The sequence below is a fragment of the Sphaeramia orbicularis genome, chromosome 11 (genome assembly GCF_902148855.1).
Source record: "Sphaeramia orbicularis chromosome 11, fSphaOr1.1, whole genome shotgun sequence".
In the NCBI taxonomy this organism is placed as follows: domain Eukaryota; kingdom Metazoa; phylum Chordata; class Actinopteri; order Kurtiformes; family Apogonidae; genus Sphaeramia; species Sphaeramia orbicularis.
In genome coordinates this window covers 16986438-17004952 of record NC_043967.1, presented here as the reverse complement: position 1 = coordinate 17004952, position 18515 = coordinate 16986438, and the positions used below count along the sequence as shown (strand labels likewise).

General features: G+C 38.5%; 1 protein-coding gene across 3 annotated transcripts; it reads right to left on the bottom strand.

Annotated features, from left to right (window-relative positions):
• Positions 1-4690: 4690 nt before the first annotated feature.
• On the bottom strand, positions 4691-18355 carry mgat1b (alpha-1,3-mannosyl-glycoprotein 2-beta-N-acetylglucosaminyltransferase b). Of its 3 annotated transcripts, none has more exons than XM_030147368.1 (3): positions 17882-18355; positions 12158-13450; positions 4691-7802 (listed from the first exon to the last, which is right to left on the bottom strand). In XM_030147368.1, exons 2-3 carry the CDS (start codon positions 13025-13027, stop codon positions 7101-7103), a joined length of 1572 nt encoding a protein of 523 aa, XP_030003228.1. In that variant the 5' UTR covers positions 13028-13450; positions 17882-18355; the 3' UTR covers positions 4691-7100. The 3 variants fall into 3 exon arrangements, with proteins under 3 accessions (XP_030003228.1, XP_030003227.1, XP_030003229.1); XM_030147367.1 differs by lacking the exon at positions 17882-18355 and adding an exon at positions 17157-17341; XM_030147369.1 differs by lacking the exon at positions 17882-18355 and adding an exon at positions 16420-16443.
• Between the last annotated feature and the right edge of the window lie 160 nt (positions 18356-18515).

Genomic DNA, 18515 nt, shown 5'->3' with positions numbered 1-18515 from the left:
GTTTCAGCCTCCATAAGACAAGAAACCAGAGAAAACGAAGAATAAAGAGGTGGATCCATGTTCTCTATAAATGTAAACTCATTCCAAACAATGACTCTTATCATATAAATATAAACTAATGAACTCTCCATTATGAATATGAGATTGCTGCTATGAGATCTTCCTACATTTTGTTTTGCTATAAAGACTCCTTGCATCGCTCCAGCTGGTGCAGATGATTCACTGGATGCAGTTTCTGGGTCATTCTGGGAGGGTCATTTATCTCTGTGTATGCAGCAGGGTCCAGGAAAAGCTCCTCCAAAAGCAGCATCCTCAGGTTTCTCACATAATCTGCAAAAGGTGGTGTTTACATTAACAAACAGGTGCAGTTTCACATATACGATTCAAGAATGAAAAGATAAAATACTCAATTACAGAGTGGCTCATTCAGATAAATAAATATCCGACTACGTGAGGAGCGATATCTTTTTGCTGTGAATGTTGTAGCTTGTGTTAGTCTGACTATATCACAGCTGCAGTGGTAGGTTTTGGTAAGTGTAGATGCTACTTCAGAGTCGTGTCTGCACAAAATGAGTCAACATTTTGTGTGTGAATGTGGACCAGAGGCTGGACTGGTCCTTAAACACAGATACGCTTTACTGAAAACAGGCTTAGGTTCTTTTATCTGCAGTAAAATAATACATGCAATGGAAACGAGTTCCAACAACAACCTCCTATAATGTGCTATAACCTTGTAAAATCATGAATTATGTGCAATAAATCATGCAATAATCCTCTGTTCTTACAATAACTGCAATATTCATTCAATATTTATTCAAATACACTATTTTATAGGCTTTCATAGATATACACACTGTTAATATTGCTGATATTCATACATATACATACTGTTAACACTTAATATTGTGTCTATTCATATGTTATGTCTATTTTATTCTATTTTTAGTTCTGCTCTTATTTTGCTTTTGTTACATTTTATATTGTATTTTCTTATTTAACTTTTTTTGTGTGTAATTTTATATACCACTCTATTGTTATTTTCTAACACATTGGTTTTGTATTCATTTTGTTTGCACTGACTGGAGTCGCCCTTTTAATTCCATTGAACACACAATGACAGTAAAATCTGTTCTATTCTACACACTACACTAGGAGGCTGGACAACCTGGTGAGAAGGCTGAATGTGGAATACGGCTCAGTGAATGATTACCACTATTATATCATGTCTTATATTTAAAACACACTTTCTCCAGGGGACTGAATAAAGTGTCTTAAGAGTCTATGAACAAATCAGATATTGATCTTGTACCCATACTGTAATAGTTGTAGAAGATGAGTACTTTTTGTTGTTGTCCTGCTGGAACCGAGCCTCTCTAGTGATTGAAATCCATTTAGGGTGAATACAGTTCTTCTCATTCATTGCCTTAAAATGTTGACAACAGGTTTTATGTCATCTCACAATTTGGGCTTAAAATCTGCCTTCACTAAGGTGAGAAAAGGGTAAACATATTGCTGAAAATTCACAGTTGCTTGTATGAAAATAAATTGTTGGCAATATTGTTTCGTTTTATGCGCTCTTATCTGGGAAAAGTAAAGACATTTTAAACGTAAAGTAAATAAAAACATAATGTAGTAATCCCCCAAAATCCCATACTTGACATTTTGAGATTTTAATTCCTTCTTTGTTTAGGGATCTTAATTTCTTTTTTATTTTATTTTCATTTAGGATATAACTTTCGTGTTTTAATTGAACTTTTTTTTTTTCCTTAACTTAATTAATCAAAATTTGGACATACATTCTAAAGGATTCCATATTCCATTTTTTTTTTCTCCAGACTGAGCATCAACATCAAACTTATGCTGAACAGTATTTGTAAAGAACATTATATATAAAAAAATAATAATTAAAAAAAAAAAAATTAAAATGAAAATAAAATAAATAACAAAAATAAAGTCAGAGGTCTAATCAGGTATCACTACATTCAAATTTTCACAAACAATCAAGGCTTGTTTGGTTTTTACATATTTCAGTGTTTTTTTGAAGTTTGTTATTTCATTTATGTAAATTGAGAACAGTGGGTGGTTCTTCATAAATCTACATCTGTGGATAAATTGTGTAGTAATAATAATTAAAATGTTGTACATAATTTCTCGTGTTTTGTTTTTCATTATAAAATTTAATGTCTTTATTCTCCAGTTTGGGTGATTGAGTGTCCTTCTCAGATGTCCAGAATTGAAATGCCAAAATGCCCCAGTGTATGAACAGTCAAAAAACAAATGTTCTAAAGATTTAATTTCAAATTCACAGAAAACACAGTTATTTTTCTCAATATTAAATCTGTGTCTCAGAAAGTCATTGCAAGGGTAAATATCATTTAGGGTTTTAAAATGTGTTTCTTTTGCTTTCTGTGATCTGGATAGAGTCAGGTATTTGGTTCTAATCCTGATTATAATTTCTTTAGGATAATCTTTTAATAAATTTTTCCGTTTTAATGGTAATGGGAAAGAGATTTTGATTTCTTCGTCTTCGTTTAGAGATTTTAACTTTTTCTTCTTCTTCGTGTGTATTTATTGGCAGATCACAGTCTAGCACACAAGCTGTCAAACACACCTGAGAGTCCAAGTGGAGCAAGAAATCTGATGGAATCTTATCTTAAAACTAGTTAAAACTTTAAGCGTCTGTTTTCATCTTTAACCCTGTGTGCACCCGGTAATTCCATGCATTTATTAACATGTATTATCAAGCAGTACTGAAGAAATATGTAACTTTTGTCATTCTTATCCTGAAACTACTTTACACTTGTTCTTCCATTGTGTGCATTCTTCTGACTTCTGGTCTAAAATTGAAAACTATCTTATATCTAAATGTGAAGAAAATGTAGCTATAACATCTCAAAATGTACTTACATATTTTGAACATGGCATATGTAATTTTGAATTTATTGTTAATTTGATCATTTTATTCAGAAAATATCACATACACTAAAGTAAATATGCCAAAACATGCCCAAATTTTAAAGACTTTACGATTGAATTTGAAAAATATATTAAATCACTGGAATTTATCTTTAACAAGAAAAGCACAAACACTGACAATATATAAAGAATTCTTTACAATGGATTAATTTTACTCTCTGATGTATTTTTTTTCTCTTATTTATATTTTAAGTTATTATCATTATTATTATTATTAGTCTTTTCTTCTTTGTGTCTGTAAGCCTGTGCATTATGTTAATTTATTTGTTTGACGGATTTTTCCTTTTAACGTCTTGATGTTTGTTCAAAATTTCTTGATGTTTTGTATAAACATATATTTTCAACTAATAAACAAAAACCTACCAAGCAGTACTGATCTTTCTAGAACTTAGCATAAATACACACAGAAAACACCTTTGTATGGTACAGAACAGTACTAGCAAAGTAGCACCAGTTTAAAAATCATCTCTGCTTAAATATCTCGACACTCTACGGTCTTCAATACACCTCTTCACATGTGAATCAGCTGCAGCTCCTTCACCAGAAGTTGTGGGGAAATACATTGATCATGTAAACAGAGTCAGCACAGGATGTACAGTCAACTAAAACCAACTACTTTGTTAGTTTTATGCATATTTTTAGCAGCAAAAAGTGTGAACTACACCGTCCTCTCTTTCATCTACTTTTGGCAATTCATACAATCATGTCGACTTTTTAATCTCACAATTATGACCACGGGGATATATTTTTTTCATATTATGACATACAAAGTCATAATTATGAGACAAAAGTCAAAATGAGGTAAAAAGTCATAATTATGAGACATGGAAGCCATAATTATGAGATAAATAGTCAAAATTATGGAGATAAAAAGTCATTATTATAAGATATCAGTCATAATTATGAGATAGTCAAAATTATGGGATAAAAACCCATAATTGTGAGATAAAAGGTCATAATTATGAGATAAAAGTAAATTATGAGGACAAATTAATAATTATGAGATAAAGATATAAATATGAGAAATGGTCGAAATTCTGAGGTAAAAAGTCATAATTATGAGAAAAGAAAGCCATAATAATGAGATAGTCAAAATTATGGGATGAAAAGCAATAATTGAGATAAAATGTCAATTATGAGATAAAAGTCTAAATTATGAGCTAAAATTCATACTTATGAGATAAGAAAGACATAATTATGAGATAAATAATACAAATTATGAGATAAAAAGTCCAAATTATGAGGTAAAAAGTCATAATTACGAGATAAATAGTCCAAATTATGAGATAAAAAGCTAAAACTATGCTCCTGAGGCCAGGGGAAACTATTCTGAGTGGGGATATGTACCTTTGCACAACACCTGATCCGTGGCGCTGACCCCCTCCTCAAATGACTGGGGTTTTCCATGCATTCTGCTGTAAAGTTAAGTACAAATACGAAAAGATAGACTAGGGAGCAATCTGGGCAAGTCGCCAAGAATAGAATCCATCTATTTGTATGTCATGCTGGATGCACTGCAGCCACTAATGATGATGCACTTACTGTGGCTGGGTTTCAATGACATGGGAACACAAATCTCTCCACAGTCTCCCAACACTTGGGGGTGTGAATTCCAAAGCCTGCACATAACAGCGCCCACTTCAGTTACACCGGCATCATCTGTTTGTATGTACCCCATTAGTGCTTCCATAAAAACAGACTCCTTCAGCATATGGACAAATATCAAAATAGTTGATTTTATTTATAATGTATTAAAGTTATAAACACATCAGGCAGTGGTTGTACACATCACCATACAGACAAGGGAATCAACCATTCTTGTGGATAATCTCCCAAAGCTAAATACAGTACAGTGATAATCATTTCTTTAGCCAACCATCAGCCTTCTTGTTGCAGAGACTCACAGAAACTATCCAACAATCACTGGTTTTTCAACAAACCTAAGCCTGACCAAACTACAGTTTGGATGTCATGTCATTACATAATCAGGGCATCGTGTCAGACTCACGCAACCCTGTTACAACTTTTAAGTTCGACAGTTAAATCATTTGAAAATATCCTTCATATTAACAATTTCCAACATATTTAGACACTGAGTTCATTGCCCCGCAGTGAGTGGTGTGACCCAAATGCAGATATTTAGCATTAACGTGTTCTTTTCTTCAGCAAAGCAGTTCTCTTTGACTTAGAGCGAGGTTTAGGAAACAAAAAAAAAAAGAGGATCTTTTAAGAGCAGCTGGAGCCAGAGAGCAACCATAAAGGTCTCAGTACGCTTCAAACAAGTGGTCTTCACATGTAGGCTGTCTGGCTTTGTAGCTTTCAACACTGACATGGGTCCAGCTGTGTGGAGGTGTAAAAGCAGGCAGTTTTTTTCTGTTCTTCACAACTACTTTGGTCACATTGGCTGAATCCAGATGTCTGGACTTCTTTGCACTTCATTTTTTTGTCAATTCAAAAAACTCAACATCAATTGGACTACCCATATTTCATTTTTTTTGGAAGCATCTTTTTTATGCCAAGCTAAAATTGATGTACTTGAAGTAATGCTTTTGCTAAACTGCCATTAGGTACTCGCTGATTTTATATTTTCTTTCATGGCAGAGCTCTTTCCCCAGATGCCAGTGTGTGAGCTGTATGAAGGCCTGGTTCATCAGCCCAGAGGGGGTTCATTTGGATTCAGCTTTTATATGAAAACAGCAACATAAATGTCTTGGAGCTGAGACCGACTGTGGAGCTGCTCTGCACAGGCAGACACATTTGGACTTTTCAGAGGTCTGACAACATGTCGTATAATTTGTCTGAAGCATACTGAGGCCCTGACACTGTGAGTCACCTCTGGTTTATGCGTTTAGTGTCGGACAGCACTGCTGACAATTAAAGAGAATCTCCACCCCCATCGCTCTCTGTTGTCACATAAAAAACATCATATAAATGTTGTTTTTTTTTTGCTTGAACTCTCTCAAACTTGTCACTTAAATTACATCCTTCAGGAAAAGTGGACAAAAGTCCTCAAGACACTTCAGGAGCTACCACAGATGTAGCCCTGATCCAGCATCACACAGAACACATCACCATTCTATACTTCTCATTCAAAGAAACTGACGTATTTGGGTGGCAAAAAAGAAGATGAACAGGGTGGTGTAGGACTAGAAGACCGGCTTCATTTGCATTATCAACATTGTTCTCCAAAGAAACCTTGTTTGCTAGTCAGAGACTAAGACGTCAGAGTTGTGGAAGTGGTAGAACAGTGATGTGCAGGATGATAGTCCTGGATCAGGGGCTGTTTGTTAGTGGGAACGTTGGTAGAACTGCTCTGCGAGTATCATTTCATGTTTACTTTAATCATCCGGCATAAATAATTAACCTGGTACAATACTAAGTCTGACCCGTTTACCACCTAAAACCTAGAAAGGAGCCTTCATTTTCTTTTGCACACAGCTCTGCTTCTGATTACTTTTATGGACTGGAACAGAAACATGATCCAAGTTGGATCACTCACTGTTCTTGATTTTTTAAGGTGACAGCTTAAAAATAAAAACACAACCTAAAACCAATGACCCAAGATTTTATACACACTTCAACAAGAAGGCAGAGATGATCCCTCTGCTTCTTCTCAGCCTCCTGTGAAATATCACTGTATTAATGACTGATAGTCAAACTCAAATGAACCTTCCTGGTTGTAACTTCACCCCTTTTTCTACCATCAAACTCCACTTTTCTGCTGCAAATGTCTGCATGTGATGTTAACTCTACATTTGGCCATTTATTGACAGGAATAAAAAATACACCAAACAAATGGGCCCAGAAAGCAAGGCACGTTGCCGATAGCTGTGTTGAACAGTGTTTAAGGGTGGAATTTTCCTTTCTCAAAACTGTGGAATCCACGTGGCCATTGAACTTCCCAGTCCTGAATAAGCACCCTAACTTAGAAGATCCTGAAATTCAGGCCCAGGTCAACACTTCCCCGATGATCCACTGATATGCAGCCCGTCTCAGCGGCTGTAATATCTTATCTTCATGAAGCATTGTATCTGCCATATTCTTTGGTCTAAGAGGGTGTTCCTCTGAGTAAGGCTCTCTTCCCTCTTCAACACCATTCACAATGTCCAGTCTGGATCAGGTTCTCAGCTCCAGCTGATATCATACTGTGTCCATCCCTCTGGTGGAGCCAAGAACACTCTTCGACCCCTGTACAGGAAACTGACCACACCTCTGTAGCCTGTACGAGGAACTCCAGATTTTAGGTCATCCATTGCCCCAAGATTTCGGGCAAAGACCTTAAAACTGTCCCGGCTGGAGTACTGCACCCTGTATGGCCCAGGTCCTCTTAAACCGCCCCCTTGTTGCAGGTCCTCAATCTTTACTAATGGGGCACTGTAAACCTCTATAATAAACTTTTCATCATACTTCTCTTTTAGCAAATAAGATAAATCCTGTTTGGTAAAAGGCACAAATTCAGTGTTTAGCTTAATATAGCGAAGGTACTGGTCAAAGAATTGACCTAAACTGACGCCTTTCCGGCCAAAGGTGATAGTCCGGGAGATTTCAGGCCGGATGCAGGACCGGTCCTTGCGCTGCTCTGGCTGACGCATCCAGTCGTCCCAGAAGGCAGAGGGCCACTTGGGTTCCAGTTCATTCCACATCTCCTTCAGGAGCATCCAACCCAGACCGGGGAAGAAGTCTGTTCTGTAGAGGAGCTCGGCTTTTGAAGGGTCCACCAAGGCGTCTCTGCCGTTATCGTTCCAGGCGGACACACACCAGAGGGACGGGTCACCTCTCAGAATTGGATACAGGGCCCGGAAGTACTCGAAGAAGTCTGGGGCCACCTGAATGAGCACAGGGAGATTTACACAGCAGTCAGAAGCCGCCACAGCAGAAATAACCACAATGCAATGATAACTGATAGGTAGGAGACCACTAGATTCACTATTTATACATACATGTTAGGCTCACTCTTTTTTTTTTATGCTTTGTTTAAGGTCATATCTTTCTCTCGATCACATTCCAGAGGTTTTTACTTGGGTTCACATCTGAAAATTTTGCCTGAACTGTTTTTTTCCAGAGCTGTACACAACAATAGGCAGAACTTTGCCATGACTGTAATGCCTTCATTTATTGGACTCCGAATCAACACTTTTAGAACAAGCAGAGTGGACAGAATAAGTTAATCTGCCTCTCTGTAATATGGAAACAGTAACAGTATGGTAGTGAAGAGTGACAGTTTATCCACATGTTCTACTGTATCATGACAACAGACTGACAGTGAGGATACTTGAAATGTTCCCATTTATGTTTGGTTAAGTACAGTCAGTGTACTCTTCATGTTCAGTTTAGGTGAAGCATATACACAGCTCATTTCTTTTACACCATTTAATTGCTTTGATGTCTTGCCTTGTTATTAATGTGGATTATGGTTAAACTGGTTACTACAGACAGTCTGCTTCACATCTGTTTCAGTTCTTTCCACTTTCTGCTGTTTCATTTTTGCTGAACAAAAACAAACCTTAACATACTACTTGTGAGGATTTTCCACCACTGATTACACAGTCTATAAGTTTGCATCATGGGAGACGAATTAAGTTTGCATTCTTTACTTAACCTTAGAAAGTGTAAAATGTTACTGATAAAGACTAATCCTATATTCTGTATTATTATTGTTGTTTTTTTTTAATGTGTACCTTGTTATTTGGTAAATATGTGTGAAGAAAATGTTTATTTTTGTTATTAAATAGCTATTTTTCCCCCTTTCCTGCTAAATATATTCTGTGGATTGACTGGTTAACCTGTCTGTCCATCTGTCAGTTTGTGATAGTAGTAGGTAGCAGGTGGTGTGGGTTCATATTTTAGTCACCAAAACTAAAAGCAACTGACATGCAAGTAATGCATTTCATTCATATCCACACAGTCCTATCTCTGTATCTCTCCACCATCCTGTCTAGTGCACTGTTTTCACAAAGCCACACCCCCTTTTGATCAGTCCAATCACATCTGAAGGATCCGATTTAGATCCTTTCCATAACTAAACACTGCCACCATCAGACTTTAAGGCACATCAGTGTCTAGTACAATGACAAATCAAAAACAGAGCTTTACAACTTGTCTATCATACACTTGTACTTGTAGTTTGATCAAATGTGGGGGGAGTCCTGACAGAAAAAGGGGGGGAGGGTGGTTGTACTCAGTACAGTCCAGTTGTGGACATTTGCAGCTTCCATCTGTAGCCAGTAAATCCCCAAACATCAATCAGAAGTTCTAGTTTTGTTTGACAGGTTTATGTACAGGATGCATGGATCCAACAGGATGAATGCCAAAACAAACTAAACTAGTCCCAGAGTTGTCAGTGATAGAAAAGAAGAAACCAATGGAGAACAGTTACATAAGTAAACCCAGATTTTTTCCCCTTTGCCTGCAGAAATAATTGCTGATTTACAGGGCACAGTTTCTCCCCCAAGCTGCTGGTAGAAGTCAAAGTTACTCTGAATTTCCTGTTACTTATTTCCTGCTGCTGAGGCACTTTTTACCAGCCAAATGTTCTCTCAGATGTTTTTTATCCTCTTCAGGCAGCTGGAAGGAGTTTCAAACTTTCAGTTTATGCTCACTGTCGGCACAGATAACCCAAAAATCTGCAACATATGCTAATCTATGAATGCAAACTGAGATTAGAACTACTCTAAAATACAGTTTCTCAAACATATTCTCTCCCCCGGAGAAAAAAAATACAACCCAGTGTAACTTCAGATATCTAATCTGTTGCTCAATCTGCACAGCTCATTTAAATGGAAACTGCCCTTTGTGACGACCACCAAAATGGAGAGAGTTCAAAGCTTTCACCAAGTACGATTAAGCTACTGCGTCATTTTTTGAGAAAACTCCTAAGTGAAGAAAACCATAGAGCTGTGGGGAACACTGTGGGACCAGCACCGCTCATCATTAACCCACATTTGAATGGAAGCCACATGTAATTATACTTATGCTACTGAAAGGCTTCAAACCTGCCAGACTGAAGCTGGTCCTACAGGCACATTTTCACTTTACTGCTTACACTCAGCTCAGTTACCAAATATGGCTGGATTTGAGAGGAAATGTCCACAAGACACCTAGACTATTCCAATGTGATGAAGTAATGAAGCATCTTGTTTCACTGTGATTCATGACACAGCTGCAATAAACAATGGGTTGGAACAGAATGATTGCAAACATGCATTTCCTGGGGACATTTTAAGAACAGAGTAAAGAAGAGTGAAGGTTTTATGAAGATTTATTAGCCCCATCTTGGGACTTGTTAGTTTAGTGTGAGTCAAGTCCAAATATCCAAAATATGATGTTTCTTGATACAGTTGGTAAGCTTAGTAAGTTGAGGTGCATCTATTATTCAAGACACTATAGTTCTCAGAAACAGATGAGCCACATTTGGATGACTCTTCTGTGGTATTAAATGTGTTGTTAATTGGTGTGTCTAGACTGTGTTAATGCATCTGTATCACCACCAATGAGAGTTCTATCATATCTGTCTTCATACTAACATGATCTGGCAGTATATGAACAAGAGGTTTGTGAAAATGCTGCCAGCGGTATCAAACTGCTTGCATATCACCTGTGGGAATGTTTCCTTTTTTACTGTAATTCAGCTTGTGGCCTCAATATGTTAGTCATAGCTCAGTGGAGACAATGAGAGGGGATATAAGCCATGCTTTGGTGCTCTGTGCTGGGAAAGTAGCTGTATAGAGCTGTTCTTGTGTAGTACAGAAAAGGGATGTATCCCTGGTGCAATAAGGGCATTTGTTGTGATAAATCCCCTGAGATGAACTGTCTCATTTCTGAAGGGGTCCAGACATTAAAAGTAGGGTTAGTCACTCCCATGTTTCAGCTAACAAGTAAAATTAATAAAAGAACGTTACTCTACACCTCAAATGCTGTCACACCCCGGATTTGTCCTTGTAATAACGCTAACAGGTCAAAAGTATAGGGTGGAATAGGGATAAAAGGAAGGTGTGTTAAATAAGTATCAAACTGATAGTTTCCATCAGTTAATCTTAACTATTCTTTCCATATTAAAATCCTATTTGACTTTGCCAAAACCTCCATTAAAAGATCCTTCCAGTCGTATTACAAGACCAGATAAGATATGTCTGGAGGGGTTCTTATTCTGATGGTTTTTAGACAAAAAAGTTTGATGACCCCATTAAAACATATCCTGCTCTCATAACAGCAGTAATGGCTTTGTATGGCCACAAGGCTCTTGTAAAAGTTGCAGACTATTCCCCCAACTGGCTGATTGGATTCCTGATGTTGTAATCATGCTTGTAAGCACAAATGATTAACTTATATCTTACTTGAATAGATTACAAAACCCTTAAAGACTAAAAGCACCACTATTAGGGAATGACTAGAGAAGCATATTCTCAAAGAACATAGTACAACAAACAGGTTAGATATTCCATTTTTGTTTGGCAAGAAAATGTATCCAGAGGATGCTTTCTCAAAATTTGGCAATTTAGGCATTGCAAGTGAAAAAGTAAGCAAAGATCATCCACACCCCCCACCTGGTTGCACAATACTTTGCCCTCCTGCTCACTGATATCCTGCCTACCCAGGGATTAATTTTGAGTCAAGCTTTTCAAAAACTTTCTAAAAATTTGTAAAACATGCAAAAATTGAAAGAAAGGTATATGTAAAGAACGTGCTACAAAGAACTGGGTGAATAGTGTCTGAGAAATGGGTTGGACCAATTGTCCAAGTTTAATTAAAAAAAAAAAAGGAAGAAAAACCCAAAACTGAAATTCAGCCATCAAACTGTGCACTGTACCTCTCCTAATGATAAAGAACATGTATGTCAAATTTGAAAAGAATCAGGGGAACAGTGTCAGAGAAATGGGTTGGACAAAATTCTTGGATGGACAGATTGAAGGACAGACAGAATTCCTGGAATATCTATACATAATGTATTATATAGTAAATTATACCCCTGCCTTCTGGGGCGGACGAGGGTATAATAAAATCTTAATCTGGTCCCAGATAAAAGCCTGCTTAGGTTTTTGAGGTGACAGGGACTTTAAAGGTAAAATGCCACAAACAACCTAAAAATAGATGGTGCCTTTTACAAACAGAGTTAATGTTAGTGCATGTAGGTCACCACTTGCCCTCTGAAAGTCTCATAAGGCAGAGGTGTGAGAGCGCTTACCTCCAGGTCATCCTCCACTATGACCACAGTGGAATGGGAGAAAGTGTTGAACACCTGGTTCAGTGCCCAGCGGTAATGTCGGGCAATCTTGTAGTAGCCCTGGAACTTCCTGTGTTCAGGTCGGACCCTAATGTCCGCCAGGTCTGGTTGGGAAATGTGTGTCAGCTGATCACCGTATGAGTCAATCACACGGGCTGTCTCAGTGTGGCCGCAGTCCTGGCTGACAATAATGGGGTAGAGTTTTGGAGAGGGGCGGTACTGGATCAGTTTGTCTAAGCTACGTTTTACCGTCACTCTGTCACAAGCGATGACTAGAATGGGAATCACCACCTCTGGAGTAGCAGTCGTAGTCACAGACTTATTGTCCTCAACAACCTCTTCCTGTTTTTCAACAGTCTGGGGCTGTTCTACTTTAGAATTCTGAGCAGCTGTGGGAAGGGGCTTCTGTGTGGGTTTTTCTTCACTGTGCTCCGTGTTATCTACATTGGGCTTTACGGAAACTGGAGAGTTCGCCGGCTGGTGGACGACCACCTCTTTGACTTCTTTTGTATCATCGGTTTCTCTTTTCCCGACATCTTTCTGGCGGGCCCACACTGCTCTGTGGCTCTCGATTTGCTTCAGTAGTTTCTTCTGGGTCTCAAGCTGAACTTCCACCTCCTCTGCCAGGCGGATCACCTCCCCGGCCAGGTTCACCCCACCTGCTTTCCCTCTGCCCACGCCCCACTCCTCCTTTCCTCCTGGCTCGGCTCCACCGCCTTCTCCGAGGCGGCCGATCGGCGGGCGACCCCAAAGATACAGTAGAAGCAAAGCGTTCCAGGCGACAAAAAGGAAAGCACCGCATAGTATAAGGGAACCTTTCTTGCGAACCATGGCCCAATGACACTAAAAAGGGATGGGTTGTGGAAAAGAGTAAAGGTAGGGAACAAGTAATAGGACCAGTCTAAGAATCCTACAGTCTGCAGTCTTGCATATGCAGGACGTTGTTGAAATCCAATCACCATCTATTTATAGATACACATCTAGAATATGAGAGTCATCCTGTCTTTTGATCAGGAGGGTGTCAGGAGCTGGACTGTCCAATTTCACATTCATTTTCATGATCTCAGTGAGCAGTGCCTGTTCTCCATGAAATCCCATAGAGATGTGGCAACGAGCTGACGCAGGCAGAAGTTCAGTGACGATGGGGCGCAACAGTGCAAATAAAGGTTCACAGACAGGGAGGGGGGAGGGCAGAGGGGGTCACTTTGGGTTAAGGGAATGTGACTTCTTAGATGTTATCCTTCAGCCATCATCCTGAAAACACAAAAGGAAAAACAAACACGTGAACATAATGAAGCAGGAACAAAGCCTTTTGCAGACATGCTCTGCACACTTCATAGTACAAAAATGTTGTGATGCCAGTAACAGAAAGAGCATTACATTTGACATTTGGGATCAACAGATTAGACTCTTACCAGCTGCACGCTGTTTGTGAAAACAGCTGAAGTTCGCTCTAAAGCTATTTAACATAAATAGACTGAATAATCACATAACATGATGCAGATTATTAATTAAATATCGACTAATCTCTGGTTTTAGCTTCTCAAACATGAACATTTGCTGCATTTTCTGGTTGATGGATCAGTTGCAGGATGATTTTCGTTTTGTTGTTGTGGCGCCAAACTAGAAATCAAAACCTGCTCTGTAGACAAGACTCCAGTTAACCCCTTATGGCACTAAACTGTTTCAGTATGACAGACAGACATCTCTCCACTGACACCATCATCTGATACATACTCCAGCTATAACCTCAATGAGTTTTCAGTTAGTTGAAATTTAATTAATCACTATTTTTAATTAATCTTTGTGCTTAGGCACAAATTTTACACACGTTTTAGACATTTTAAAGACAAAACAACTAACTAATTTTCATTTTTTCCCACTCTTTTTTCTGTTGCTTTTCTTTAATTATGGTTTTATCGTCTCTCTTCTGAGATTTTATCATTTCTTTCCAATTGTAAGCCTATTTTCTGATTTTTTTTTTCCTTCATATTTTGAGGTTAATTTTCTGTAATCTAATTGAAATGCCACATGATGAACTAATATTTAACTTCAGTATGTTTCTTTTGTGGTTTCATGCTGAGGAAATCTATTCAGTGTTGAAACACACTGGCTTATTCATGAGGTAATAAAAGGATTTTTATTCTATTTTACAATCCAGCTATTTTTTCTGACTAGCATTCTTTATATTGTACTTTTTGGGATACCAATTAATAGTAATTTATGACTATTTTTCTGCCTTTTTTAAGTTTCATCAGTTGATTAATTGATCAACAGATTAATCTACAATGGAAATAACAGTCAGTTGCAACCCGAACACCGATATTTTCTGATACTGTCTGAGCTTAACAGCGGACTGAAGAAAAGAGAAAGAGTCAACAGATTAAATGAAAGCAAATAAGTTGAACTGATATAGCAAAGAATTGAGGATTAGAGGTTTAGATGTACATATACAGGGTGGGGAAGCAAAATTTACAATATTTTGAGGCAGGGATTGAAAGACAGTGTATGACCAATTAGTTTATTGAAAGCCATGAGAATTTATTTGCCACAAGAAAATTTACATAGTAGAAGATGTTTTTATTCTATGTGTCCTCCTTCTTTCTCAATAACTGCCTTCACACGCTTCCTGAAACTTGCGCAAGTGTTCCTCAAATATTGGGGTGACAACTTCTCCCATTCTTCTTTAATAGTATCTTCCAGACTTTCTCGTAATAGTTTTGCTCATAGTCATTCTCTTCTTTCCATTATAAACAGTCTTTATGGACACTCCAACTATTTTTGAAATCTCCTTTGGTGTGACGAGTGCATTCAGCAAATCACACACTCTTTGACGTTTGCTTTCCTGATTACTCATATGGGCATACGTTTCTGAAAAGGTATGGATAATAGTGTTAGGTATGATTATGACATCAATATATGTTTGGTTTCAAAACAACTGACGTAGTGCCTGCTGAGAAAAAACAACTAAATGTTCATTGTAAATTTTGCTTGCCCACCCTGTAGAATAAATTATCCAGTCTTAACACACAGAATTAAATGTCTAGATAGTTTGTGATTTCAGACAGGTTTATGAAATGACCACCGATTTAAAGTGAGACATTATGGCTAAAATGTTGAAAGTGTTAATTTTACAAAAAGAGCATGGCATTTTTCCACAGAAGACACACAGCAGTCTTATTGTGTAGAGAAATGGCGTTAAGGTGGAGTGATTTGGTATTTATGGAGTTTTCCCCTCAACAGACACTTTATCTGACATTTACAAAAAAGCTGACAGAACTTCCTGCTCTTCTTCATGTGATGTGCATCCTTTCAGCAAGTCATGTGAACATAGCGGTCAAAGTTCAAGACAGCCTTCCTGCTAAGCTTTTAACCTCTTCATTCATTCTTACCAATTTCACAACCTCTGGTAAGAGGAAAATGCCATTTTTAGTAGTTAGCTTCTTCTTTGAATATTGTTTTTATACACATGAGTTACTGTTGCTTGAAGCTGACATTTTAAGACATTTCCCTACAAAGATTTATTTTTCTAAATGACAAGTAGTAGTGACATGTTGCAAGACCACGGGGATCTTAAACATTCTGAACGCTGACAAAAGCAGTCTAAATGTCCCCCTTTACAACTTTAGAACAAGCTGTTATAACAGCAAACAGCAAGACTTAAGAAGGACTTCACTTTTGCTCTTGATACTATTATCTATTTAGTTATTTATTAGAGAAAGTGCATATTAATGAACATCTACAACAACTGCAGCTGTGAAAATGCCAGATTGTAGCAGCAATGCTAATTTCCATCTGTAGTCCCTACTAGACTATACCCTGTAAACATATACAGTAGAATCACTGAAGGGTTGATACTTTGACTCAGATATGCAAAAGATATGAAAATAATGCAGTTCCTCTTTCAGGGTGGTGGCCCAACATGTCTTTATCTTGGTTTGTCCTCACATTGTTCAGCCATCTGTGTCTTTTCAGATAACAAACACATTAAAGACAGTCTGTACTAGGACTAGACTGCAAACCTATGACAGTCAGACAGGCAACTGAATGGATCCACATGAACCAAGTCTTTAAATTAAAGTTCTCAGCTGTCTATAAACAACCTATATCTGACTTTGTAGTGGAGCCAAAACTGACTTGCCATGAACACACTTGCACTGACATTTTCCAGGTAAACAATACTAAGTCAATAATTTGAATGTGACAGTTGTTTCAGCACTAACCAGCAGGAAAATAACAGTAAGTGTGTAGAGAATGAAGGACAAACTGAGCTTTCACCAGAAGCTCCTCAGCATTAACGACCATAAACCAATTAGTGTGGATAAATATAGGCTCCCAATAATCTTGTAAGAATGGATGTTTGACTGAAGAACAGTGATGAATATCTGTCTGCGGTTCACTGATCTGATCAGGACAAACTCTGCTCTGCTGCATTTACATGTCAGAATCATTGTTATCACCATCTCATCTGCCTTTGAGCGAAGTTCTCAGTATCAAATCAATTTTAAGCCATTATCATACAAATCTACCTTATGCTGGAAACTAGATAGTGACACACATCTCCCAACACATTACCAAGGCTTCTTTGCCATTTCCCTAAAAATAATCTGAATAAACACTTGAGTTCATATTAAGCAAAGTAAAATGTAGATTTGTGTCCAAGGATATTTCTACATAACATTTATCTTCTACAAGATAACAGACATATGGCCTTGTGCTGAACAAGGTGACTGGCTTCTATTCAAATGTTCTTTCTTTACACACACTAAATACTGTAACATAAAGCAGCAACTCAAGGTTTAGTAAAACTACCATGGACACATCAAATAATTCCACATTCACAGAGTTTCAAGTCCTTGAAGTGAAAAAAGATACAAAAGAGGGCTGGTGAGATTAAACTGCCAACAACAAGAAGTGAAAAGTAATGTAAAGGACCATTTAGGTGAGAAACTAACCTTACCTGAACCTGGAGCAGCTTACAGATTTGCCATGTCTTCCTTTCAGTAGTGTACTTAGCAAAGCTTTGCAGACAAGAGGAGACTGATTGTGAGCAGAGGGAGGATGGGCAGAGTGGGAGGGAACTGTTGCTCTTCACACAAACTGTACCAAGCTAAAACTCTATTCTTCTTAACCCCCTCCTCCCTCCAGACACACAACGTGGAGCTGACTGGTAGGATGAGTGCGTCCAGGAGCCCACTGAGGCAGCCAGCACTTAGTGTACCATCCACCTAAAGGCTCACTTGAACTGACAGTGGAAGCAGACGAAGGCTGTCAGGACAAACACTGAATAACTGCCTTTCAATGGCATGCAAATGTCTCCACTGCAAAGAGCAGGTCGCCAGGGGTACAGCTGTCTGCTGTGCACAGATGAATTCCAGCTGTTACACTTCTCAGACTTATTTCAAGCTATTTACCGAGCTGACATCAAACTATCAGTACGCAAACATGCTTAACACAGCACATGTTAAATGACTATTGCACAGTCAGTGTTTCTAAGTCTCAGTCATATTTCTGTGCGTCCAGGCTGCAAAGTGTGTGTTTAATGCAAGCTAACCCGTTTGTGCTGACGTGCCGTTAGCTAGCTTGCTAACCCCCCGGCATCAGCAGCAGCAGTGAGGGTTTTCTCATTCAGAACTCGTCCTGACAGAGGACATGGATGTGGCAGCCGGAGGTAGTTTCACTCACCTCTCACATGTCTTCCCGAACAAGTCGGCGCGGCTTGCATCTTGAAAGGGGACGAGGCTTACATGAAGCTGCTCCACTGGCCGGCTAGCTAGCTAACATTAGCTAGTCGACGTACGCTTGTATTTCCTTCGGTGTCACATTCACAGCACATCTCTATGTTGGTACACATTCGCTCCGGTGTTGCCAGCACCCCCACCTTTAGTTCCCATTATTAAATCCCCCGGCTCTGGTCTTTCTTATCCCGCACTATGAGATGCTAATGTTAGCGGGCCACTGTGTTTTAGTCCACTCCACAGCGTTACACTGCTCCCAGCGAGGGTGTCCACAGTGGCCCTTTCCAGTGTTCAGTCCTTCCCTGTGCCCTGCTTCAGTTTCCCATACTCCAGCTGGGTCTACCGGAGGCTGCTCGGCTCTGTCTTCTGATGTATGATGACGGCATTTTTCATTTGACTACTCAAAACTACACTTCCGGACTATTAAATCGTTTACAGCCGAGTCGAGCCGAAAACAGCCGAGGTCCTCCTTAACAGATGTACAGTGCATCTAAATCATAATCACTGCACTTCACTGTTCAAGTGTGGAAACAAAACAAAACAAAGTCTGCTCCCGTTTTTATCATTTAACCTATAATTCC

Bases quoted from the DNA above. Each gene is read 5' to 3' on its own strand.
- mgat1b (XM_030147368.1), bottom strand. From the start codon at position 13,027: ATGGTTCGCAAGAAAGGTTCCCTTATACTATGCGGTGCTTTCCTTTTT. The intron at 7,803-12,157 runs GTAAGCGCTCTC...GTGCTCATTCAG, and splicing joins TAGTGGAGGATGACCTGGAG to GTGGCCCCAGACTTCTTCGA.